General features: G+C 65.0%; 6 protein-coding genes across 26 annotated transcripts; 3 read left to right on the forward strand and 3 right to left on the reverse strand.

Moving 5' to 3' along the window:
- On the reverse strand, positions 1-1,400 carry LOC102096761 (protein S100-A9-like). Of its 5 annotated transcripts, none has more exons than XM_021279955.2 (3): positions 1,160-1,400; positions 673-832; positions 1-461 (listed from the first exon to the last, which is right to left on the reverse strand). In XM_021279955.2, the coding sequence occupies exons 2-3, from the start codon at positions 826-828 to the stop codon at positions 156-158; spliced, it is 462 nt and encodes a 153-aa protein (XP_021135630.2). In that variant the 5' UTR covers positions 829-832; positions 1,160-1,400; the 3' UTR covers positions 1-155. The 5 variants fall into 5 exon arrangements, with proteins under 5 accessions (XP_021135630.2, XP_064898849.1, XP_021135623.2 ...); XM_065042777.1 differs by having other exon boundaries at positions 1,128-1,400; XM_021279948.2 differs by having other exon boundaries at positions 1,192-1,399.
- Positions 1,401-4,368: 2,968 nt separating this feature from the next.
- On the reverse strand, positions 4,369-7,987 carry MLLT11 (MLLT11 transcription factor 7 cofactor). 3 transcript variants are annotated; one of them, XM_065042848.1, is made up of 2 exons: positions 7,760-7,987; positions 4,369-6,333 (listed from the first exon to the last, which is right to left on the reverse strand). In XM_065042848.1, exon 2 carries the CDS (start codon positions 6,323-6,325, stop codon positions 6,059-6,061), a length of 267 nt encoding a protein of 88 aa, XP_064898920.1. In that variant the 5' UTR covers positions 6,326-6,333; positions 7,760-7,987; the 3' UTR covers positions 4,369-6,058. The 3 variants fall into 3 exon arrangements, with proteins under 3 accessions (XP_064898920.1, XP_064898921.1, XP_064898922.1); XM_065042849.1 differs by lacking the exon at positions 7,760-7,987 and adding an exon at positions 7,233-7,724; XM_065042850.1 differs by lacking the exon at positions 7,760-7,987 and adding an exon at positions 6,870-7,186.
- Positions 7,988-10,559: 2,572 nt separating this feature from the next.
- LOC135576511 (proline-rich protein HaeIII subfamily 1-like) lies at positions 10,560-11,180 on the forward strand. Its single transcript, XM_065042690.1, has one exon. The coding sequence runs from the start codon at positions 10,560-10,562 to the stop codon at positions 11,178-11,180; it is 621 nt and encodes a 206-aa protein (XP_064898762.1).
- CDC42SE1 (CDC42 small effector 1) lies at positions 10,645-14,891 on the forward strand. Of its 3 annotated transcripts, none has more exons than XM_065042852.1 (5): positions 10,645-10,776; positions 13,006-13,186; positions 13,273-13,383; positions 13,750-13,824; positions 13,944-14,891. In XM_065042852.1, the coding sequence occupies exons 2-4, from the start codon at positions 13,133-13,135 to the stop codon at positions 13,819-13,821; spliced, it is 237 nt and encodes a 78-aa protein (XP_064898924.1). In that variant the 5' UTR covers positions 10,645-10,776; positions 13,006-13,132; the 3' UTR covers positions 13,822-13,824; positions 13,944-14,891. The 3 variants fall into 3 exon arrangements, with proteins under 3 accessions (XP_064898924.1, XP_064898923.1, XP_064898925.1); XM_065042851.1 differs by lacking the exon at positions 10,645-10,776 and adding an exon at positions 11,354-11,607; XM_065042853.1 differs by lacking the exon at positions 10,645-10,776 and adding an exon at positions 12,362-12,481.
- A 242-nt stretch (positions 14,892-15,133) lies between these two features.
- On the reverse strand, positions 15,134-18,409 carry PRUNE1 (prune exopolyphosphatase 1). Of its 2 annotated transcripts, XM_065042833.1 has the most exons (9): positions 18,224-18,409; positions 17,850-17,873; positions 17,316-17,420; positions 17,039-17,244; positions 16,678-16,862; positions 16,444-16,602; positions 16,249-16,343; positions 16,020-16,178; positions 15,134-15,779 (listed from the first exon to the last, which is right to left on the reverse strand). In XM_065042833.1, the coding sequence occupies exons 1-9, from the start codon at positions 18,260-18,262 to the stop codon at positions 15,459-15,461; spliced, it is 1,293 nt and encodes a 430-aa protein (XP_064898905.1). In that variant the 5' UTR covers positions 18,263-18,409; the 3' UTR covers positions 15,134-15,458. The 2 variants fall into 2 exon arrangements, with proteins under 2 accessions (XP_064898905.1, XP_064898906.1); XM_065042834.1 differs by lacking the exon at positions 17,850-17,873 and having other exon boundaries at positions 18,224-18,408.
- A 240-nt stretch (positions 18,410-18,649) lies between these two features.
- On the forward strand, positions 18,650-23,171 carry MINDY1 (MINDY lysine 48 deubiquitinase 1). 12 transcript variants are annotated; one of them, XM_065042807.1, is made up of 10 exons: positions 18,652-19,292; positions 19,757-19,833; positions 19,956-20,440; positions 20,548-20,605; positions 20,674-20,741; positions 20,847-21,005; positions 21,474-21,576; positions 21,649-22,047; positions 22,328-22,513; positions 22,821-23,171. In XM_065042807.1, exons 3-10 carry the CDS (start codon positions 19,994-19,996, stop codon positions 23,048-23,050), a joined length of 1,650 nt encoding a protein of 549 aa, XP_064898879.1. In that variant the 5' UTR covers positions 18,652-19,292; positions 19,757-19,833; positions 19,956-19,993; the 3' UTR covers positions 23,051-23,171. The 12 variants fall into 12 exon arrangements, with proteins under 12 accessions (XP_064898885.1, XP_064898879.1, XP_064898883.1 ...); XM_065042811.1 differs by having other exon boundaries at positions 18,652-18,937; XM_065042818.1 differs by lacking the exon at positions 19,757-19,833 and having other exon boundaries at positions 18,665-19,292; positions 21,649-21,791; positions 21,862-22,047.
- The last annotated feature ends 13 nt before the right edge of the window (positions 23,172-23,184 follow it).

Consider the following 23,184-nt stretch of genomic DNA (forward strand, 5'->3'; position numbering starts at 1 on the left):
TGCGTTTGGTGCTTGAAGAGATTTTATTTCGATGCCACAGACAGAATCTGGTGACAAAGCTTTGGTTCCAGTTTGGCTGTGCTTGTGGACAAGTGGAAGAGACGATGCTGCTGGGTGAGCACAGTCCCGAGGGCGCAACCACCCTGGCAATCGCTTCACTTGCGGGGGCTGTGGCCGCAGCCACGGTCCTGGCCATGGTTGGGACCGTGGCCGTGGTCATGGCCATGGCTGTGGTCATGGCCGTGGCCGTGGTCATGGCCATGGTCATGGCCGTGGTCATGGCCTTGACCAGCCTCTGATTGCTGTTTATTCCTCTTGTGACACTCATGGAACCTCTCGTGGGCATCGATGACCACGCCGCTCAGGGTGGTCAGGAACTCGGTGAACCTCAGGCGACCGTCGTGGTTCTTGTCCGCTCTGGAGAAGAGCTGGCTTATGTACTTATCCACGGACAGGCCGGGCTGCGGCAGGACAGAGCGACAAGAGTCAGCGTGAAGCACAGCGGTCACCCACCAGCCCACAGCAAGAGGCAAACCCAGCCAGGATCGCGTGGCTTCAGGAGAACCCGAAAACACCCTTCCTCCCCTCTGGGACCTCCCAGCCGCCCCAAGGGGCCACGGCTCCTGCGAGCTCTGACCCCGATCAGGAGAGCGGAGCGGGCTCGGCTCCTACCGCCATGTTCCTGTGGAGGAAGGGCTCGGCGTTCTCCTTCAGCAGCTGCGAGAACTCGGTCTTGTTCAGGTAGTCGTCTATGGGGGGGCACTTCACGGCATACTGGTGGTAGACGTTGACGATGCACTCCAAGGCGAGCTCCAGGTCAGTTTTCATCTTGCTGGAAAGAGACAGGCAGAAACACGTTAAACCCTATGGGAGGATGAGGAGGACTCCGCGCTCCGCCAGGGCCGCGCTGGCTCTGGCCGCCCGCACGGGGCGACCGGTGCCCGTGGTGTTTCCACCTCCCATGCCAACCGAAGCCGCCACCTGGCAGGGTGTACGTACCGGCGGTGCCGGGGCTGGCAGGGTGTACGTACCGGCGGTGCCGGGGCTGGCAGGGTGTACGTACCGGCGGTGCCGGGGCTGGCAGGGTGTACGTACCGGCGGTGCCGGGGCTGGCAGGGTGTACGTACCGGCGGTGCCGGGGCTGGCAGGGTGTACGTACCGGCGGTGCCGGGGCTGGCAGGGTGTACGTACCGGTGGTGCCGGGGCTGGCAGGGTGTACGTACCGGCGGTGCTGGGGCTGGCGGCTGCGCGGGAGACACACGGGAGCGCTGCTGTGTGTCGGAGGCAAGGTCTGCTTTTTATACTCTCCCTGAGCTACAATTTGTGACACCCTCAAATTTATTTTGGGGTGATAACCCCGGAATTGTGCAAGGCTGCACAGCACACCCAGGCAGAGATCTATTGCCTGGAACCGGCTGCTCTGACTGTTAACAAGGGAGGGACACACCAAACTTGTTATGGCAAAACAAGGAAACGCCACGAGGCATTCCCAGAAGAATCGGGATGCGGTGGGGTGAAAGCCCTGAGCGTGGGGCTTCGTGTGGAATTCAGAATCACAGCGTCATTTTGGTTGGAAAAGCCTCTAAGATCAAGTCACAGCGTTAACCCACCCCGGCAGTGACCGTGTCCTGGGGGTCCCATCTGCCCAGCCCCCCGGACGGCGACGCCAGCGCTGCCCTGGGCAGCCCGTCCCGGCGCCCCGCGGCCCTTTGGGGACAAATTCTCCCTAAGAGCTGATCTGAACAGCCCGAGGCCGCTGTTCAGGGTCTTCCCAGACACGACGGGGGAGGAACGTTTCTGGTTCACCGAAGGGTGCGGGGTGAGGGTCTCTGGTGGGGTGATGTTTTGTGTTCGCTGCTCCCGTACCTGCCCTGGTGCTGTGGGATTTGGCTGGTGATGCAACACGGGCGCTGGGGTGGCCAGCGCGTCCCACCCTGTCAGCTCTACAGCCCCACGCGCAGCTCCCTCATCCCTCCCTCCTGAACCATCCAACAGGAAAGGGCGTTAGGAACCCGGGGTGCGCCGGGTCCGAGGAGGCGGCGCTTCCCGGCACCCGCGGTTGCTGCCCGGCAATAACCGGCGGCATTGGCAACCGCTGCCACCCCAGCGCCGGGGACGGGGGGACGAGGAACTTGTGCTGGGGAAACAACCCTGGGTTAAACCCTGGATTAAATCCAGATTAAACCTGGATTAAACCCTGGGTTAAACCCGGATTAAACCTGGATTAAACCTGGATTAAACCTGGGTTAAACCCTGCATTAAACCCTGGATTAAACCCAGATTAAACCTGGGTTAAACCCTCGATTAAACCCTGGATTAAACCTGGGTTAAACCCTCGATTAAACCCTGGATTAAACCTGGGTTAAACCCTGGATTGCCAAAGCGGGAACCAAGGGGCCCGTGGTGCGGTGGGGCTGGGACGGCGGGAGCCGGGAAGGGTTTGGGTCATTGTTCACTTCGGGTGCTTTTGCTTTGGGGTTGTTGCTGTTGTTTGGGTTTTTGCCTTTTATTTTTGTCCTCTTAGGTGCGTTTGTTTGTTTGTTTGCTTTGGGATTTTTTATTTGTAATATTTTTGTTCGCTTTTGGGGTTTTTTCCCTGCTTTTTTGGGGTTTTTTCTTTGCTTTTCGTTGGGTTTTTTGAGGTTTTTGGTTTTACATTTTTTTGTGGCTCCACTCTTTTGTGTTTATTTGTTGTTGTATCTTTACTCGGTTTATTTGCTTTCAGTTTTTGGATTTTCTGCTTTTTGGGGTTTATTTGCCTTTTTTTTATTCTTTCCTACCTTTTTTTTTTTTTCTTTAGCTGCCTGTTTTTTCACTTTTTCCCGTTTTCCGGAGGACCCCGCGTGCTCGTGTCCCTTTCTCCCGCCCCGTTACGTGTTGTCATTTGCGCCAGTTCGGGAGGTTGTTTTCGGGGAGCGCATCCCCGGTTACCCCCCCGGTTACACTGGGAACGCGGGGCTCAGCGCAGCCGGGACTCGAACCCCTATTCCCGGGGTCGATGACTCACCCACTGTCTACGCGCGGGCACCTGCGATCCTCACCGCTGGATGAGTCACCGGCCCGTACACCGGGGTCCCGGGTTCGAGTCCCGGCTGCGCTGAGCCCCGCCCTCCCAGTCCCCGCAGCCGCGCGGGGCCGTGGGGGGGGCGCAGGAGCGGGACCGCGCTGCGGCACCTGCCGCCCCCTGCTGGCCGGTTCGCTCCCCAACAACCTCCCGAACTGGCGCAAGTGGCAACGCGTACCGGGGCGGGAAAAGGGGCCCGAGCACGCGGTGTCCCCGAAAAACGGGAAAAGACAACACAGAACTGAAGTAACAAAAACAGCAACCAAAAAAATCCAGAAATAGGGCGTAAAGATACGGAAAAAAAAAGGGACAAGAAAAAAAAACACCCACGAAAAGAAAAAAAAAGGAAAAAAAACCCAAAGAGCAAAGCAAAAAAAATAACTTAAAGGAGGAAAAAACAAAAAAAAAAAAGAAAAAAGCAGCAAAACAAAATAAAACAAACAAAAATGGGAGGGGAAAAAACCACGGGCGGCTGTTCCCGGCTCGTGGCGCCTCCCCGTCTCTCCTCCTCCCATTCGGGCTGTTCTCGCCCCTCCCACCGCGGCCGCACAAAATGGCCGACCCGGAAGAGACGGCGGGAGGCAGTGGCGGAAGGATATCGGTGTCAGACAACAAAGAGTCCGCTTCTGCCGGCGGATTTGCGCTTCGCTCGCGGATTTCGGCAATTTCTCCTCGTTTTTCCCGGTCCCCTCCCCGCTCCGGAGCCTGGAGGCGCACGGCGAGCAATGGGGGAACCCCAGAAGGGGAGCATTTTCTCTAGCGGAGGGATAGCGGGGAGACGCGTAGGGAGCGTTAGCGCGGATGGCGGTGATGCGCCCCTGCAGTTAGTTCCGGCAGAGGAGTTTGGGCGCCAAGTACAAAATGGCGGCGCCGCCCTAAGGTAACGGGGCTCTGGGCCTCGTAAAGCCCTTCGGTATGTTTGTGTCTATGAAGAAAATATATATATATGTGTGTATGTCAGTAAAGCTTGTGAGCCTCCGTCCCCTCCGGGTGCCTTCCTGTCCCGGTTTGGGCTCCCTCAGGGTGCCTGGGCCACCATCCCTGTGGTGTATTAACCCCCCAGGCAGCCCTGACACACTCAGTGCCTGTTTTGAGGTAAACATGAAACCCTGCGGCCTCTTTCTTCTCTAGGGTTCGTCTGAGACGTTTCCCTGTGGGGTTTGGAAAAGCTGAAGTTTAAATAATAGCCTTAATGCTCTTAAGTTATAATAATCCCTTAGGCTTAGTTTTTTTCCACGCTTAAACCCTCCGTGTCATTTGCAAAGACACAGGTACGTGTTCTCAAGTCAGTTCTCAGCTCAACATAAAGACTTAAAGCAATTTAATGGCAAATTACGGAAATAACTCGATGTTAGTTTACATGGATTTTCTTTGAAGTGTCCACAGGAACGCGTATGCTTTCAAATCATTTTATTTAAAGTCTCGTAATAAACACTTCTCCTGGGGGGTTTCAAACAGCTCTGCGTAGGAGCATCAACAATGTTTTGGCTCGGAGTCGGCAGGTTTGGGGGTTTCTGCGCTCCCTGGCTGGGACACAGTGCCGATTTTTGCAATATCCACCTATTTTGGGCGCAGTTTAAGTCCCCCCGCCGCGTTCCCCCGCTCTTAGGGCAGTTTTGGACACTCCACACCAAATCAAACCCAAAAAAAGCGCATTCAAGACGACAAACCGGCCGCGTGCGCCCTCCCAGAAAACGATATTGGGGGAAAACTGCTTAAAAGCCGAAAGTGATCCGGGGTTGTTTGGTGGGCGGGCGGTTGGTTTGTTTAGAGACGATGCTCGGGAACAAACCTGGAGCCGCGGAGAGCGCGGGCGGGACCCCCGGCGGGACCCCCGGCGGGGCGGCGTGGGGGCGTGGGACGGCGTGGGACGGCGTGGGACGGCGTGGGGCACCGTGGGGCGGCGTGGGACGGCGTGGGGCGGCGTGGGGCAGCGTGGGGCACCGTGGGACGGCGTGGGGCACCGTGGGGCACCGTGGGACGGCGCGCACGGGCGGGTCCTCGCTGTGATTTGTGAAGGGGACGATTAATTGGGGGGTAACCAAAAATGCGTTCATTCCGGGGCGAGACCAAACCGAATTCTCTGTTTTACGTTCCAGCTCAGCCCCGGAGCCCCCGGAGCCCACGATGGCCGCGGCCCCGGTCCCAGCGCGGAGTCACACCCGGGACGGAGCACGCGCGGGGAATAACGGGCGACAATCACATTTTGGGCAGTGGACATCCAGCCTTGAGCGCACCGAGCGGGGCCGGGGGGTTCCGTGGGTGTTCACCCCCCTGGCCGTCGTTTCTGCTGCTGGGGCTCCAGCCACAAGGCTCGAGGAGCTGTATTTGGAGACAGAGGTTTGTGCCTCTTCCACCGTCATTATCCCCAGCGGAAGGTAAAGGAGCGAAGCAGCTTTTGGAGAAACTGAGCCAGGGAAGCGCAAACGGAGACGAGTCCCGCGGTCCCGCGCCGCTCCCTGTGCACAAAGGGGTTCATTTGAAAAGAAAAACGGGAGAGAAATGAGCACAAACGCGCGTCCCGGAGCGCGGGGACACGCGTGGGGCGGCAGCGACCCCCAGCACCTTCCCCGGGAAACCCAGGGGCTGTTTGTTGCCCTCTCCCCGCGGATTTGCCCCCTGCTCGCACTGTCGTGTTTCCAGCTCTACCGCAAGATGAGAAGAGAAGAGAAGAGAAGAGAAGAGAAGAGAAGAGAAGAGAAGAGAAGAGAAGAGAAGAGAAGAGAAGAGAAGAGAAGAGAAGAGAAGAGAAGAGAAGAGAAGAGAAGAGAAGAGAAGAGAAGAGAAGAGAAGAGAAGAGAAGAGAAGAGAAGAGAAGAGAAGAGGGGGAAGGCGGAGAGGGGCCGAAGCTTCGCAGCACCGCGGTGAACGGCCGCGTTAATTAACAACGTCAAAAGAACTGCCCAGAAACAACCAAAACCACCCCAACCTCCAAACCCACAACAAAACCGAACCCTCGCGCGCCCAGCAGAGAGGGAGAGGGGCCAAGGGGCTTCAAATGAGCTCGAAATCTAAGGAGCTGATGCTGGCGATGGGAGCCCTCCAGAAGTTGAAGCTGTTGAAGGGCAGCAGGCCGTCCTCCTCGTCCGGGCCGTCACGGCGGGGCCGGGCCCGCTCGCCACCCAGCTTGCCCAGCGCCTTGGGCTTGTAGAGGGTCCCGTCGCCGAGCCCCAGCCCCTCCAGCTCCGCCACGTCCAGCCGCGGGATCGGCAGCCGCCAGTAGATGAAGGAGTCGTACTGGCTGCTGATGGTGTCCAGCATTTTCCAGGCTGTGAGGGCAAAGAGGGGAGAGAAGAGGAGGAGAAAAGCTCTTCAGGAGTTGCCCTAAAGCGGCTGGAACAGGTGATGTGGTGTTGACCAAATCCCACGGGGCTGGCCCCGGAAATGAGAGGGGTGTTGGGCTCTGGGCTGCGGCTCAGCGCCGGGCTGAGCTCCGCCGCCGGCGTGATCCACGGCTTTGGGCACAACACTCGGGGCCGTGATTTGGAGGGGTGGGCAGTGGGATTTGCCCCCTGTGCCTCAGTTTCCCTACCCGCATAAAGGGGAGGGCAGGAGGGCCAGGGTGGGGCCACCCCCTTCTCAACCATGTCCCCCCACGTTCACCCCACACCCGTGGAGTGACATCAGTGTCCCCCCCGCCCTGCTCTGACCAGCATCCAAACGAACCCATTTACCACCAAACCATACAAAAGGCTCTTGTCCTTTCCCTGTGCTGAGCCCCCCCGGGGCAGACAGCGAGGGGGGGTCCCTGCGTGTCCCCACAGCCCCTGTCACCCCCCGTCCCACCCATGTGGCACTGCATCACCCCGGGGGACTGCAACGGAACGCTCTAGAAGGGGCTGCGAGAAGCATCACGCGGCGTTGCCATCACTCCGTCCGTCTGTCCGTCCGCAGCCGGGGGTGCCGGTGCCGCAGAGCCCCCCCGCAGCCCCGCCCAGACCCGCCGAAACGGGAAATGGCAGCGGGGGACGCGCGCTGAGCTGAGTCACGGCGCGCTGACTCGCCTTTCCCCCGCAGAATTATGTCAGCGCCCCGGCGCGTGGCAGCGGAGCGGGGGAAGACAAACCAGCTTCTCCCAAAAATACCCTCCAAAAATACCCTCCTTTTCCCCCGATTCCCCGGGCTTAAGCGCTGGGAATCCAAATGCTAAAGGATGATTCAGACATACCTCGAATCACGCCCTCCCTGGCTCCCCGTCCGTGCGATGCGCAGTGACCAGCTGCTAAATGTAAGGTTCTCGGTGCAGCCCAGAGGCTGTGAAAGGCTCCTGTGCCACCCCACGAAGGAACCGAGCCACAGGGCTTTGAAGGAGCCTCCCCGGGGGTATATCCCGGGGAATCTTTCTGAACATTGTTAACGGTGGTGGATGTCAAGGACAATGGATTTTAAAGCTCCAAAGCGGGGAAAAGGGAGTTTAGTGACAAGAAATTAAAAAAATCAAATGTTCAGAAAAGGCAGTTATGGGGGAAAAAATAATAAAGCTCCTGTGTTGCATGTCATCCCCAAGGAAGAGCATCTCTGGGGTCAGCGCGGTCCACGCGTCCGCGGGGGGAGAACACCTTTATCCCCTTAATCCCTGCTGGTTGTTGCTTATGCCCCCCCAAAAAAATAATCTGGGGGTGCCAATGCCTCCCTGCACCCAAACCTCTTCCAAAACCAAAGCATTCCCTTGCTGCTCATCCCGCTGCCCCTTACCTGTCAAGGATGGACGGACAGGCGGTGTCTTTGTGCCGGGAGGCGTCGCAGCGTGGCTTTTGTCTGCCGGCGCGGCTGGGTCTGCAATGCAGCCCCTCCGAGAAGCCGCTCGATGAATTCCCCTTCGTCATGGGGGGGGATGATGGAGAAACGAGGCAGATGAGTCAGCGGCTCCCACCCGCGCGGGGGGGAACCTGCGCGCTGGACCCTGGACAGGGATGTGTTAAATCGACCGACGATGGGAAATTGCCTGCAGTGATTCCTGGCTCACTCTGGCTCAGGATTTGGGGTATAACAGGCGGTTTTCAGCCTCCAAGGAGGCGGCCAAGGTTTATTTTTACCTGCATGTGAGGCAATGGTGCCCTGGGCTGTAGGAGGGCGCTTGTGGGTCAAGCAAAAACACCCAGATAAGGAATTTTTGGGTTTTTGTGGCATTGCTGAGTCTGGAGGTGTTTGGTCCTGATGCTGTGTGGGAAAAAATACCTCGGCTTTGTGTGTGGAGCTGGCAGTCGGAGGGTGACGCCCAGAGCCGGTGACACTGCCGGGGCTGGGACCCGGGGCCGGGGGCACCTGGCGCAGCCCCTGCCCCCCCTCCCTGGGCTCTGCCCGGGATTGACGTTCCTGTGGGGCTTTAGGAGGGTTTTTTTCCTCCCTTTCCTCCCCGTTCCCAGTGCGCAGTTTCTGCCGGTGCCAAGTCCTTTCGCCAGCGCTGGGCTTGCAGCCGGGCTATTTCTGCCTCCTCCTCCTCCTCTTCTCCCTGCCGGGAGCCAAGAGGATCCCGTGTCCCTGCTCCTAAACAAGCCGGGTTTAGCTCGGCCCCGCCACCGCCCAGAAAATGCCAACCGGGGGCCCGGTGGAGGATGCTGATCCCTCCTGGGGCGTCAGGTGTTTTTGGGGATCCCGAGGATGTGGGGCCCAGCTCAGGCTGGATGGGACCCGTCTGCTTTGGGGTGTCACCTACTGAAAGGGGTGGCTCGTGTGTGACAACCCAAAGTGTGACATCCCTCCCCAGGAGAAGGGACCTGGGTCCAGACCCCATAGGCGACACAGCGATGCGCCGTGGGGACCCAAATCTCTTTACCACAGCTTTGGACCCAATGGTTTTGTTTCGGGGGGGCTGTAGGGGGGACAGTGTCCTCTGGCAGCACAAGAAGCCAAAAAAAAAGGGCTCTTGAGCTGAAACGAGGCCTCAAACACTCGGGGTATTATCGGCCCCGGTGGCTCAGGGCAGGCGGGGACAGAGACGCGACTGAGAGGGGACAGAGCCGCCTTGTTCGGGATTGCTGGAGTGGGAGCTGTGGGGACAGTTGGGATTTGGGGGCTGACACAGGAGGGGACACCCCAGAGGTGACACCAGCTTGGCTGGTGCCTGGAGCCGTGGGATTGTGCTGGTGGCAGGACCACAGGCAGTAGCGGTGGCAGGACTGTGGGCGGTGGCGGTGACAGGACCATGGGTGGTGGCAGGACCGTGGGCAGTAGCGGTGGCAGGAACATGGGTGCTGGCGGTGGCAGGACCACAGGCAGTGGCGGTGACAGGACCGTGGGCAGTAGCGGTGGCAGGACCGCGGGCGGTGGCGGTGGCAGGACTGTGGGCAGTGGCGGTGGCAGGACCGCGGGCAGTAGCGGTGGCAGGACCGCGGGCAGTAGCGGTGGCAGGACCATGGGCGGTGGCGGTGGCAGGACTGTGGGCAGTAGCGGTGGCAGGACCGCGGGTGGTGGCGGTGGCAGGACTGTGGGCAGTGGCGGTGGCAGGACCGCGGGCAGTGGCGGTGGCAGGACCATGGGCGGTGGCGGTGGCAGGACTGTGGGCAGTGGCGGTGGCAGGACCACAGGCAGTGGCGGTGGCAGGACCGCGGGCAGTAGCGGTGGCAGGACCGCGGGCGGTGGCGGTGGCAGGACCATGGGCGGTGGCGGTGGCAGGACCATGGGCGGTGGCGGTGGCAGGACCGTGGGCGTGTGGCGGTGGCAGGACCGCGGGCGGTGGCGGTGGCAGGACTGTGGGCAGTAGCGGTGGCAGGACTGTGGGCAGTAGCGGTGGCAGGACCGCGGGCGGTGGCGGTGGCAGGACCGTGGGCGGTGGCAGTGGCAGGACTGTGGGCAGTAGCGGTGGCAGGACCGCGGGCGGTGGCAGGACCATGGGCGGTGGCGGTGACAGGACTGTGGCGGTGGCGGTCACAGGACCGCGGGCGGTGGCGGTGGCAGGACCGTGGGCGGTGGCAGGACCATGGGCGGTGGCGGTGGCAGGACTGTGGGCAGTAGCGGTGGCAGGACTGTGGCGGTGGCAGGACCATGGGCGGTGGCGGTGGCAGGACCACAGGCAGTAGCGGTGGCAGGACTGTGGCGGTGGCAGGACGGTGTCAGGCGTTGTGCAAACGGAAGGGCCCCGAGCTGGTGATGCTGCAACGCTGCTCGACACAGCCGTGGTGGGGCTGGGGGTTCCATCCTTTCTGGTGCTTTGGTCCCCCCAGCGTTGGGGACCCCCCACATTCATGGAAAAGGCGGGAATAAGGCCTGGGAACAAAACTGGGCCCTGGGGGGCACCCCAGCCTTGATGGGCACCCCCCGCCCTGCTGGGACACCCATCCCTACCAAGACCTCCAGGACCCCCAATTCTAGGACCCCCCAGCCATATCGGGACCCCCAGGACCCCCAAACTTCTGGGACCCCCAGCCCTACCGAGACCCCAAAGATCCCCATCCCTTCCAGGACCCCCCAGCCCTATTGGAGACCCCAAAGACCCCCAGCCCTGCTGGGATCCCCCAGCCCTACCGAGACCCCCTGGAACCCCCAACTTTCCGGGATGCCCCAGCCCTACCAAGATCCCCGGGACCCGCATCCCCGCCGGGCCCCCCGGGCGTTCCGGGCCCCCAGCCGTGCGGTGCCCCGGCGCGGCGGGCCCTGCAATGCCGGCGGTGTCCAGGGTGGGAGCTGGTGCTCCGGGCCGGGCCACGCCTGCCCGCTGCGAGCTGGGACCGGCCCGGGACCCGCACCGGGACCCGCACCCGCCAACGGGCCAGGTAACGGGGCCGCACCGGGACCGGCCCCGCGGGAGCCGCGACCCCGCGGAAGCGCCCCCGAAAGCGCCGTGGGAAGGCGGGGGGGCACCGGAACGGGAAGGGGGCGGCGGGAGGACCCCCCTTTGCAGCCCCCCGGTCGGAGCGGGGAGTCCTGCCCGGACCCCCAGCCCCACCGGAGCCCCAACCCCACCGGAGCCCTCGGAACCCCCAGCCCTGCCGGGACGCCCAACTCCCAACTCTATGGGGACCCCCCGCCCTACCGGGACCCCCAGTTCTACTGGGACCCCCAATTCTACCGGGACCCCCCAGCCCCACCAGGACTTCCCAGCCTTACCAGAACCCCCGAGATCCTCAGCCTTACTGGGTCCCCCCCGCCCTGCAGGGACCCCCCAGCCTCAGAGTGACCCCCGGGACCTGCAGCCCCCCTGCCCCCCCCCCCCCCGTGCGGCACCCAGCGCCCCGGGGTGGCAGCCGTGGCCGTCCCACACAAAGGGGCTTCTCCCCCCATGTTGCTGCCTCACCCGGGGGGTCCCGGGCCCGCAGCTGGGGGGGTCGTGGGGCTCTCACCCAGCATCCCCCCACACCGCCCTCCCTTGCGACCCCGGGGGGACCCCAGTGGGCGGGTGACCCGCAGTCTGGGGTCCCGGAGCAGCCCCCACCCGCCCTCCGCCGTGCCCCGCGGTGACGCAGAGCCGCCGAGCGGTGCTTTCCCAACCGGGAAGTCATTTTGTGTGAGCCGGCTCGGCTGGGCCTGAGCCGCCGTCCCTGCGGCTGCCGCGGCCGGGCCCCCGCCCCGCGGCGCGGCGCCGGACACAGCTCCCTGCAGGGGCGGTGAGTGGGGAGGGGGCACCCGAGACCCCCGGGGAGGGAACCGGGGCGGCCGCGGCCTGTGGGACCCGCCGCCGACAGCCGCCCGGAGCCGGGAGAGCGGCCGGTCCGGCCGTCACCCCCCGCGGGGCGGGAGGACGTGAGCCCCGGCGGGTCTGGGGGTGGTTGGGGGCGAGGAGGGGTCCGAGGGGGGGCTCGCGGCGGCTCGACCCCTGGGGGTCACCCGGGGACTCGCCGGTGGCTCGTCCGAGGCTGAGCGCGCCGTGGGGGCTCCCCAGGGACCCCTCGGTACCGAATGGTGCCGAATTTGGGGGGGTGCCCCCTCCGCAAGGCGTTTCCGCCGCGGTGCCGGATCCGGGGCGCTGTGCCGGGGACGGCTCCGGCAGCCTCATTTCCTAAGGAAATGGGGCTAGAAAGAAAAGCCCCCCCCGCCCTGCTCCGTCCGTCCGTCCGTCTGTCCGGTGCAGCCCGGGGGTGCCGGTCCGCGGGTCTGGCCCGGGCACAGCCCCGCCTTCCGCCACCCCGGACGTGTCACAACCTGCCCCTCGGCACCCGCGCTCGCCGGGGGCTGCGTGGCCGGCGGCCCCCGGCCCCGAGTTCAGGGGGGTCAGCGCCCCGTCTCGGGGGTGCCGGCAGCCGCGGGCCCTGCTCCTCCCCGCCGCGGGCAGGAAGCGCCGGCCGGCCGCCGCGGCCTTTGGACCCATCCGGTGCGGCGGGCGCGGGGCAGAGGAAGGGACTCTTCCTGTTGGCCGGTGCGGTGGGGCCGGCGCCCGTCGGCCGGGGCGGCCAACTCGGGCCGAGCTCGGCCGCGCCCGGGACTCCGCGGCCGTGCCCGGGACTCCGCGGCCGCGCCGGGCTGTGCTCGCCTCCGCGGGCGGTGAGTGCCGTGCGTGCCGCCGGGCGCTTGGGCACCGGAATGTTTGTCTGGCCTTGATGGGAGGAAGCACCAATTTGGGGGTGAACCCTCTTTCCACACCCTCTGCCTACCCAGCTTTGCCTGCCCCCCGCCGGGGCCGTGGCGGTTTTGGGGCAGAGTCCCCGGTTTATTCTGTTTTTCCCCTCTGTCTGCCTTTGATCCGGAGCGGAAGAGCCAAACCTCCGGCCTCTTTTCGGAAAGGCCGGGATATTTATAGCTGCCTGGCTCAGGGAGCTGGGATTTGCCATGGCCGCCTCTGTCCCCCCATCCTGCCGCAGCATCCCGTCCTGTGCCGGGGGGCCGGGGCAGCTCCTCTGGGTGGGTGTGAGATGCCCCGGGGTCCCTGGGGGTCTCTGGGTGACGCTGGGGGTCCCCTGAGTGTCTCTGTCTCTGCTCAGTCGGTGGGAAGTGGATTTGGGGTTGATTTGGGGAGTCAGGACTCTGGATATCTCTCCCCCCCTTCCAACCCGCTCTGCCTCCCCCAGGTCCATCCCCACCGGCTCAGCCACCCCGACCAGGTCCCCCACCCGTCCCCATGGAGTGACCCCGTGCGGGGGTCTCTGCACCGGCGCAGCCCCCCGGCTGGGAGCGAAGCTGGACGCCACCGCGAATATGAGCGACTTCTGGCACAAGCTGGGCTGCTGCGTCGTGGAGAAGCCACAGCCCGTGAGTACCATCAGCCTGGCCGGCTCGGGGGGTTGGGGTCCCGGCGCCGTGGGTTCGGGGGTCTGACGGCCTCGGTCTGCTTGCAGAAGAAGAGGAGGAGGCGGATCGACCGCTCCATGATCGGGGAGCCCATGAACTTCGTGCACCTGACGCACATCGGCTCTGGAGACATGGCCGCGGGAGAAGACCTGCCCATGGTACGCGGCCCACGTGCGGGGTGCCGGGTCTCGGCGGTGGGTGGCGGGTGTCACTTAGGTGGCAGGTGTCACTGCTGGGTGGTGGGTGTCACTGCTGGGTGACAAGTCTCAGGACAGCCTTGTGTTTGGGACACAGATCTTATGCTTGGGTGGTGGGACAGCCCAGTTGGGTGACGGGACGGCCCAGTGGGGCGGTGGGACAGCCCGGTGGGGCGGTGGGACAGCCCGGTGGGGTGACAGGACGGCCCAGTGGGGCGGTGGGACAGCCCGGTGGGGCGGTGGGACAGCCCGGTTGGGTGACAGGACGGCCCAGTGGGGCGGTGGGTCCCACAGCGGTGACGCCCCGTCTCTGCGCCCTCCCCGCAGAGCGGTGCCGTCCAGGAGATGAGGTCCAAGGGCGGCCGGGAGCGACAGTGGAGCAGCTCCCGCGTCTTGTAGCATGTGAGTACACGGCCCTGAGCGCCATCTCTGCCCCCGCCGCGGCACCGCCGCTAATTAACGCACCCAAACGAGCCCCTGCTTGTGCGGGTCCCTCACCCGTCCTCTCTTGGACTTTGCAGATTCCTGGCTTTTTCAGCCCAAACTTGAACTGCCTGATCCCCCAACCGGAGGAGAAGCCGACCTCGAGTGCTTTAACCCCGCGGCAATTTCTGCAGAGCCATCCTCGCCCGGCTCCCGGTGGCTTTTGGCTGTGTCCCCCCGGCAAATCCCCCCGTCCTGGGGACATCGGGTTGGGGACAACAGCCCCCGCCTCGCGCACGACCAGGATCTCAGCCACAAGGACGCAGCCGCCCTCCCGGAGCCGCCGGGCACAGCCGAGATGTGCCAAATCCTGCCCGTTTTCCCTCATTTCCACGCCGGCATCTCCCGTGGGGCCCCGGCGCCTCGGTTTCCCTGCGGCATCCCAGCGAGGCCGGTCCCGCTGCTGCGGCTGCTTTGGTGCCCTCCCGGAAAGGCGCAGAAGAGCAAAACTGGGACTAAACCCCAACGCTTCAATGCAAAACCGGGATTAAACCGTGATGCTTCGGCGTCTCACCAGCAGCAGCTCAGCGCCGAAACCACCACTGAGCCCACGGTGCTTCCAGCCGGCGTTTCCAGCCCCGGTAAACCACCACCTTTCTTCTTTTTTAGGATATATATTGTTTTTTAAGCTCAAAAACCCAACTCAGCGGCCTCCACCGCCTCGGAGGCAGGACCGCGGTGGGATCTGCGCCGGGGTTTCACCGGCACCGGCCGAGGCAGGACGGGGCCCGACCCGAGGAGGGGCGTGGGCTCCCGAATTCGGGTGCGGGTGTATATAATTTAAATAGCGCCGGGATTAAATATTAAATCGCACGTGCCGGGCACCGCGGCCGGGGGGCAGCGGCTGCTGCCGCGCTCCACGCCGGTCGCTCCTGCGCGGCGCCGGGCTTTGCCACCCTGCGGCACGTTCGGTGTTGGGAAGTGAGTGCCGATGCTTGGTTTGGTTTTCCCTCCCCTGGGAAATAAACACCCCCCCTTGAAATAAACCCCTCGTGCTGCCCCAGGACGCGTCCACCTGCGGCTCCTGCCAAATGTGCCAGGAGAAGCTGAGATCCCACCCCAGCCACGTCCTTTATCCTCCCGTGGGTGCTCGGGGAGCGCTTCGGCCCCCGGAAAAGAGAGGGTGCCCCCCATGGATGCCACGGGGAGGGTGGGGGCTGCGCCGAGCACCCCCGGGTGAACCAGCCAGTGCCAGACCCACTGTGAAAGAAAAGCTGAGAGCCAAGAGTGGAAGAAATGAGGGAAGTTTAATCCTCGGAGCAGGCGGGTGACAGCCCGGGGCTGGTGTGGGTCTGGACCCCCGCCCAGGGACCCCACAGCCCCCAGAGGGAGGGACAACGGCAAGAACTCGTTAACCACCCCATTAAGTGGGTGCTGTCCTGGCCCCCCAAAAACCCACCTGGGAGACCAAACCCCTCGGGGCCATTGGGGAAGCCCGTTGGGGGGCTAATTGCACCAAAGACCCATCTCCCTTAGAGCTGAGCTCTAACGAAGGCGGCTGCAGCCCCCCCATGCCCAGGGAACCCCCCGTCCTTTTGTGCACCCCAGAACCCTCATTTAGGGGAGCCGGGGGGCTGCCCCGCGGCGATGCGGCTGACCCTCTCCAGGACATCCTGGGGACAGAGGGGCGGCACGGCCTGTGCCAGGGGACATTCCTCCACCAGGCTGTTCATGGGGGTGGGCGGCGGGACCACCTCGTCCTCCGGCCCCCCCGCGGGCCCCGGCCCCCCCAGGGCTGCCCGCAGGACCGGCAGCACCTTCTTGCGCGACGCCAGCGCGTTGCCCTGCGCGTAGGTGGCCACGCAGGGCCAGGGGCTCGCCAGGGGCTGGAGCTGCAGGGATGGCGACGTCTCCTCCTCCAGCGCCCGGCACACCTGCGGGGCAGCGCAGCGGCTGGGACCCCCGGGACCCCCAAGACCAGGGCACTTCAGGGCAGACCCAAGCACCTCCCTCCAGCCCCCCCAGATTGGGAGATTTCAGGGCAAACCCAAGTGCTGCAGCTCAGAACTGCCCCAGACCCCCAAAATCGGGGGACTTTGGAGCAAATCCAAGCGCCACGGCAGGGACCCCCGCCCAGGACCCCCAGGGCGAGGGTCGGGGTGTCCCCCACTCACGGCGCTGCGGAGGGTCTCTCGCTGGCTGTAGACGGCAAGCTGCCGCGCGGGCTCGTTCCGCTCGTTAAAAGAGATGGTCATGGCCACCAGCCCCGCGTAGCCCCGAGCCCGGCAGAACCCCTCCAGCTCCGGCAGCAAGCCGGGCCGGCGCAGGAACGTCTGCAGGGGAGACAGGCGCTGGTGTCCCCTCGTGTCACCCCGTGCCTCAGTTTCCCCCACCCGGCCTCACCTCCAGGTCCACGTAGATGGCGCTGACGGCGAGGAGCAGCTCGTCGCTGGACAGGACCTTGAGGTCCTTCCGCAGCATCTGCTCCGTCGTCAGCCCTGCGAGGCGAGCGGGGCCGAGCGTGAGCCCCCGGGGACACGTCCTTGTCCCCAAGGAGGGGCGTTTGTCCCAGTTTGCTCCCAGTCAGACCCCCCAGACCTGAGACGTCGAACTTGGCCGCTTGCAGGGCTTGGAAGATGGTGTCACGGGCGGGCAGCTCGGGGAACCTCTGCTCGAGCAGGGACACGCACGCCACGTCCCTGGGCGTCACCTTGCCGGCCGCCGGGCTCAGGTTGACGCAGTCCAGGAGGATGGTGCCTGGAGGGGACAACGCGGGGACCATCAGTCGTCACCGTCCCCCTCGCCGGGGTTGCGAGGGCCGCCCGTCCTCACCGTGCAGCAGCGCGGCCGTGGGTCCGTCCAGCACGCCCGGGGGACCCTGCGCGATGCGCTCGGTCACCAGGGTGGCGCAGGAGCCCACCGGCTCCGCCGTCACCCGGCAGCCGGGCGCCCGGTCCCGCTCCAAGGGCCGGTGATCCAGCACCTCCACCACGGCCTCTTCCAGGGCGGCGTCAGCGCTGGCGGGCGAGACGGGGAGGGTGAGACCCCGGGGCGCCACGCGGCACATCCCGGAAGCCCCTTTTTGTTCCTCTCCTACCCTAAAAACACCCCGGGGAAGGGAAAGATTTTACCCACCCCGGGCCACATCCCAGCTGGGTGGCCCCGGCTGTCCCCGCGTCCCCTCCCGGCTCACCCGGGCAGGACGTGGTGATCGACCAGCGTCAGGGCCAGCAGCCCGGCGCGGTGCAGCCCCCCCAGGTCGATCTCGTCCCGAAAGACGAGGGCGGCGGCGGGGACGCCCTGTTCCCGCAGCAGGAACGTCGTCTCCGTGCGCAGCGCAAAGTCGGCGCGGGGGATGTTCAGCACCGGGACGAAGGCGGCTTTGGGCGCCGGGGCTGTCTGTGACGGGGTGACAGCGCTGAGGCGTGTCCCCAAAGCCACCCCGTGTCCCCCAAGGCAGTTTGTCTCACCTTCGCCAGGAAATACGCCAGGGCCAGAGCCGAGACGGTGGAGTCCAGGTCGCAGGCCTCGTTGCCCATCACCACGTGGATCTCACGGTGGTGCCGGATGTTCTCCTGCCGGGGCCGGTGACATTCGCACGTCCCCGTCCCCAAAAGCCCCCGAGCCTGTCCCTTCCCCTTGAGGGGACCCAGAGCTGTCACCCACATGTGCCACCCCTCTCCCAGCCCTGGACAACCCGTCCCTTGGGACGAGACCTGCCCAGGAGCCACTTCTGGCACAAAAACGTCACGTTTTGGGGCACGTGCAAGAAAATGGGGCCCTGGGGAGAAAGGGACAACCCAGCTCGGCCACGGTGGGGACAGGGACCCTCCTGTTTCAACCCCAGATCCACGTGGTTTTCCAGAGGCGCGTTTAGGGCTGGCCACCCCCAAAACACCACGTTCCACCCCTTTGCTTCTTGCCTGCAGCAGCAGGAAAAAATATCACCCGTGTCCCCCCACATCCCGCGTCCCCATCCCGTCACACTCGAGGGAGCGTGTCACCTGTTCAGTGACAATCCTTTGGTGCTGTAACCCAGATTCGCTCGTTTATTCCGTGTTGTAAATAACCGAGAGCCACGTGCGGCACCGAACCCGCGCCCGGGTGGGACGGGGTGCTGGGGATCCCCCGCCGTGGAACGGGCTTTGGGGTGTCCTGGCACCGAGTCCCCCTGCACCCCAATTCCCTGGGCGCCCAGTCCCCCTGCACTCCCGTCCCCTTGTGCCCCGCTTTTCCCTGCACCCCAGTCCCCTGGGTGCTCATCTCCCCCTGCACCCCGAGTTCCCTGTACCCCTCTTTCCCCTGCATCCATCTCCCCCTGCACCCCAATTCCCTGGCACCCAGCTGCCCCGCACCCCGGTCCCCCCGGCCCCGCTACCTGCAGCGCCGCCCGGCTCCCCTCCACGAACCGCTGCATAACGGCGCCGATCCGCGCCCCGACCCGCCCGGCCCCGCCCAGCCCGGTCCAACAACCCGGCACCGCCCGGTTCAACAACGCGGTACCGCCCGTTCAACCCGGTACCGCCCGCACGGCCCCGCCCCCTGTCACACCGCGGGGCGTGGCCTCGCGCGTGCGCTGCCGGGAACGGGGCGTGGCTGCGAGGGGGCATGGCCGCGAAGGGGCGTAGCTGTGAGGGGCGTGGTGCTTCGCCGCTGGCCCCGCCCCTTTCCTGGGATTTCGCGCCGGCGGGGTTGGGGGCCGCAGTGAGGGGGGGGGGGGGGTGACACCCCAAACCCCCCGACACCCCAAGCCCTCTGACAGCCCCAAGGCCCCCGGACCCCTCCCGACACCCCCAAGCCCCCCCCAAAACCCCCCAACACCCGCAGGTGGGCCGTGCCCCGCCCCGACTTTCTGCCCCCCCAGGGTGGCGTCGCCCCATCCCGACTGGTAACTAGTTCTGGTAACTAGTTCCCGGTGACCAGTGACCGGGAGCAGCCGCCCCCCCCGGCTGCTCCTCCTCCCCGGCGCGGCCCGGCGGGCGGGGACAGCGGCAGCGCAGCCGCGGAGCGCACGGAACACGGGGAAAAACGGGAAAAACGGGAAAAACGGCGGCGGAAAGGAGGCAAACGAGCGAAAAGAGACCGGGAAAAGGTAAAAGGAAGCGCTAAAGGAGGAAAAAGAAGGGGAAAAGGAGGAATAAAGGAGGAAGAAGGATTAAAGAAGGGAAAAGGATTAAAGAAGGGAAAAGGAGGATTAAAGAAGGAAAAAGGACGGGGAAAGGAGGAAAGAAGGAGGCAACAAGGAGCAAAAGAGAGTAAAAAGGAGCAATAAAGAAGGAAAAAGAGGAATAAAGAAGGAAAAAGAGGAAAGAGGAGTAAAAAGGAGGAATAAAGGAAAAACAATAAAGGAGGAAAAGGAGGAAAAAGAAGGAAAAGGAGACAAGGATAAAACTCAGGAAAACAGAAGGGAAAAGGAGGAGGAGGGAGCGGCGGCAACGCGGCCCCAGGTACGGGGGGGCGGCCGCGGCTGGGGGGTTGGGGCACGCGTGACCCCGTTCCCGCGCGGGGACCGAGGCTGAGCCGCGCCCGCCCGCAGCGCTGCCGGCCGGTGGCACCGGCGCCGCGGGTCCGGCGGGGACGGGCTCGGGGCCGGGCTCGCCTCCGTGTGCGGGCTTGTTCTATCCTATATACATACGTTTATCTGGTTATCGACAGCATCCGCTTACCTGCCAGGAGCGTCTCTCCGTTCTTTGGTTAGCAACACTAGTTACCGGTAGAGCGGCTCACCTGTCAGGAGCATTCGTTTATTTACTCTCTATCGATCAATACGGTTTTGTCTCACGAGTATTTATTTCCTTATTTCTCTGTTTGTGATACTTGTTTATTGTCATTATTTAATAGTAATAGCCAAAAAGCCAGATTTCCCACGTCTCCTGACTATTTCAAAGCCAAACTTTCAAAATCTCTTTAGCATTTCGGAGCCAAAGTTTCCGATTCACTTGACTGTTTCATTCCCCAAATCTCTCTGCGGGAGCATTCCACTAAGACGTATGTATTTTTGTCTTGAAATCCGCGTTTTCCCCCTCGGGGAGACGTTCGGGACGCGGCTGTTCCTGGGCTAACCCATGTGTTCTTTTCCTGGACTAACACACGTATTTTTCTCCTGAAAGCCCCGTTTCTAGCAGGTTTGGGATGCAGCTGCTCCCACATGGACCCAGCGCATCCCCAGGGGCCCGATCCTGAGGGTCCCATGGAGCCGCCACCCGAGCAGGACAGGGGGACATCGGGGGACAAAGGGACCCCCCAGCCCCCGGGGGAGGTTGGGGGGGGCTCCGAGGTGCCTCCCCCCCCCGCCGTGGGGCAGGGCGGCTGCGCCCCACATCCCCCCCCCAACGAGCATCCGCAGGACGACGCTCCGGAGCCGCAAAGCGCAGAGGACGGGGTGTCCCCGGCGGGTCCCCGCGCTGCCGCGGGGGGGGCGACGTCACCAGCTGAGCCCCCCCCGGCCCGGACCCCCGCTCGGGACGCGGAGGAGGATTTCTATTGCGTGAAGTGGATTGACTGGAAGGGGGAGCGGACGCCCGTGGTCACGCAGAGCGCCAACGGGCCCTGCCCGCTCCTGGCCCTCATGAACGTGCTCCTGCTGCGCTGGAAGGCAGGTGGCTTCGGGAGGGCTTGGGGCCTCTGGGGGTTCAGCCTCAGCCCCCCCAGTTCACAAGGGGAAGGGCCGGGGGACTGTCCCCAACCTCTCTGTGCTCCCAGGTGAAGCTGCCGCCGCAGAAGGAGGTGATCACGGCCGAGGAGCTGATGGCGCATTTGGGTGAGGCCCCGGGGTCCCTGTCCCGGGGGGTCCCCGCTCACGGGGGCGCTGACGGCGCTGCCTTGCAGGGGATTGCATCCTGTCCACCCAGCCGCCCCGCGAGCCGGCCGAGGGGCTGCAGCTCAACTTCCAGCAGGTGAGCAGCGCGGCCGCCCGTCGCCCCAACAGCCACCCCGCGTCCCGGGCAGCGCGGGGCCGGGGCGCAGCTCCCCCGGCAAAGCCCCGCTTGGTGCTCCCCCAGAACATCAACGACTCCATGACGGTGCTCCCCAAGCTCTCGACGGGGCTGGACGTCAACGTGCGGTTCACGGGCGTCTCGGACTTCGAGTACACGCCCGAGTGCATCGTGTTCGACCTGCTGAACGTGCCGCTGTACCACGGCTGGCTGCTGGACCCGCAGGTGGGCCGGCCCCACGCCCCGCGGGGGCTCCTGGGGACAGGGACGCGGGGACAGGCCCGAGGGCTGCAGGGGCGCGGAGCAGGCGGCCCGGAGAGGCTGGGGGGGCCTTGTCCGTGGAAATGGTCACGGTCGCGTTGGAGGGGGCTTTGGGGAGCCTGGGCTGGTGGAAGATGTCCCTGCCCACGGCAGGAGCTTGGACCTTTGGTGACATTCGAAGGTCCCTTCCAACCCAAACCCGTCTGTGATGCTGTTGAGGAACCTCACCTAGTGGGCAGTGTCGCACCCCGTGGCAAAGGGGGGGTCTCAATGGCTTTCGAAACCCTTTGGTGGCGGGTCCTTCCCCATGGCGGGGGCCACCACCCTGGCTTCCTGGAGGTCCCTGTGGTGGCTGGAGGAGGTTGCGACTGAACCAAGCCATGGTCCCGGTGTCCCCACGGCCCTGCGGTGACAGCCCTGTCCCCTTGGCAGAGCCCCGAGCTCGTCCGGGCCGTGGGCAAGCTGAGCTACAACCAGCTGGTGGAGAAGATCATCACCTGCAAACAGGCCAGCGACTCCGGCCTGCTGAGCGAAGGTAACGGCGCCGGCCCCGGCCCCGCTCCCCGCGTGGGGGGTGGCACCTCGTCCCACCCGCCGTGTCACCCAGGGCTGGTGGCCGAGCAGTTCCTGGAGGCCACGGCGTCGCAGCTGACGGTGCACGGGCTGTGCGAGCTGGCGGCCGCCGTGCCCGAGGGCGAGCTCAGCGTCTTCTTCCGCAACAACCACTTCAGCACCATGATCAAGCACAAGGTGCGGCCCCCGCCCCCGCAGAGCCCCCCCGCGCTGGCAGGGGCCAACTGTGCCCCGCGTCCCCTCCCAGGGCCACCTGTACCTGCTGGTGACGGACCAGGGCTTCCTGCGGGAGGACGGGGTGGTCTGGGAGACCCTGCACAGCGTGGACGGCGACAGCTGCTTCTGCGACACCGCGTTCCGCCCCAGCCACGCGCACGGGGGGGCCGCGGCCGCCCCCCCGGGACACCGGCTGCAGCAGAGACAGGTGGACCAGGTGGGACACGCGGGGCAGCTGGGGACAGGGGGGGCAGTTGTGGACACGTGGGGGCAGTTGGGGACACGTGGGGGGCAGCTGGGGACTCATGGGGGCAGCTGGGGACACGGGGGGCAGTTGGGGACACGGGGGGCAGCTGGGGACACGGGGGGCAGTTGGGGACACGGGGGGCAGCTGGGGACACGGGGGGCAGCTGGGGACACGCAGGTCCCAGACGGGGGCGCTGCAGGTTTGGGGCCCATGTGCTGAGCGCCCCCCGTTTCTGTGTGTCCCCCTCCAGGATTACATGATCGCGCTGTCCCTGCAGCAGGGGGGGGGACAGGACCCCTCGGTGCTGAGCGACCTGGAGCTGGCGCGGCAGCTGCAGCAGGAGGAGTATCAGCATCAGCACCCCCAGCACCCCCAGCACCCCCAGCACCCCCAGCACCCCCAGCACCCCCATCCGCAGCACCAGGGCCCAGCGCAGGTATCGGGGGGTCTGGGTGCTTCCCACCCCCTGCCCAGCCCCGCTGCTCCCGGGGGGCGGCGGTGTCCTCGGGGGTAGTGGTGTCCCCTAGGGGGGTGGCGGTGTCCCCAAGGGGTGGCGGTGTCCCCAAGGGGTGGCGGTGTCCCCTGGGGGGGTGGCGGTGTCCCCAAAGGGTGGCGGTGTCCCCAAGGGGTGGCGGTGTCCCCAAGGGGTGGCGGTGTCCCCTGGGGGGGTGGCGGTGTCCCCAAAGGGTGGCGGTGTCCCCAAGGGGTGGCGGTGTCCCCTGGGGGGGTGGCGGTGTCCCCAGGGTCTCTGCCCCCCAGCCCCAATTCCTGCCCCCCAGGCCCGTGCGCCGCGGAGGCAGCGGCAGAAGCCGGATCTGGACTGTGTCCTGCTCTAGCACCCCCGGGGGGGTCCCGGCCGTGTGATCCCCAGGGGGACCCCTGGGGACAGGGACACACACGCACGAGGGGGGGACCCTGCCCCCCCGCCGGGACCACCCGGACCGTCCCAGTGGCCTTAGCGCGGGGGGTGTGACCCACGCGGGGTCCCAGCGCTCGGTCCCTGCTCCGAGACGTGGGGGACACGCGCCAGGGGGGACACCCCCCCGCGCCCAAAATGTGGCCTTAGCCCTTGGCAAATAAAGGACTTGTCCCCACGCGCGTGGGTCC

The sequence above is a fragment of the Columba livia genome, chromosome 28 (genome assembly GCF_036013475.1).
Source record: "Columba livia isolate bColLiv1 breed racing homer chromosome 28, bColLiv1.pat.W.v2, whole genome shotgun sequence".
Lineage (NCBI taxonomy): Eukaryota > Metazoa > Chordata > Aves > Columbiformes > Columbidae > Columba > Columba livia.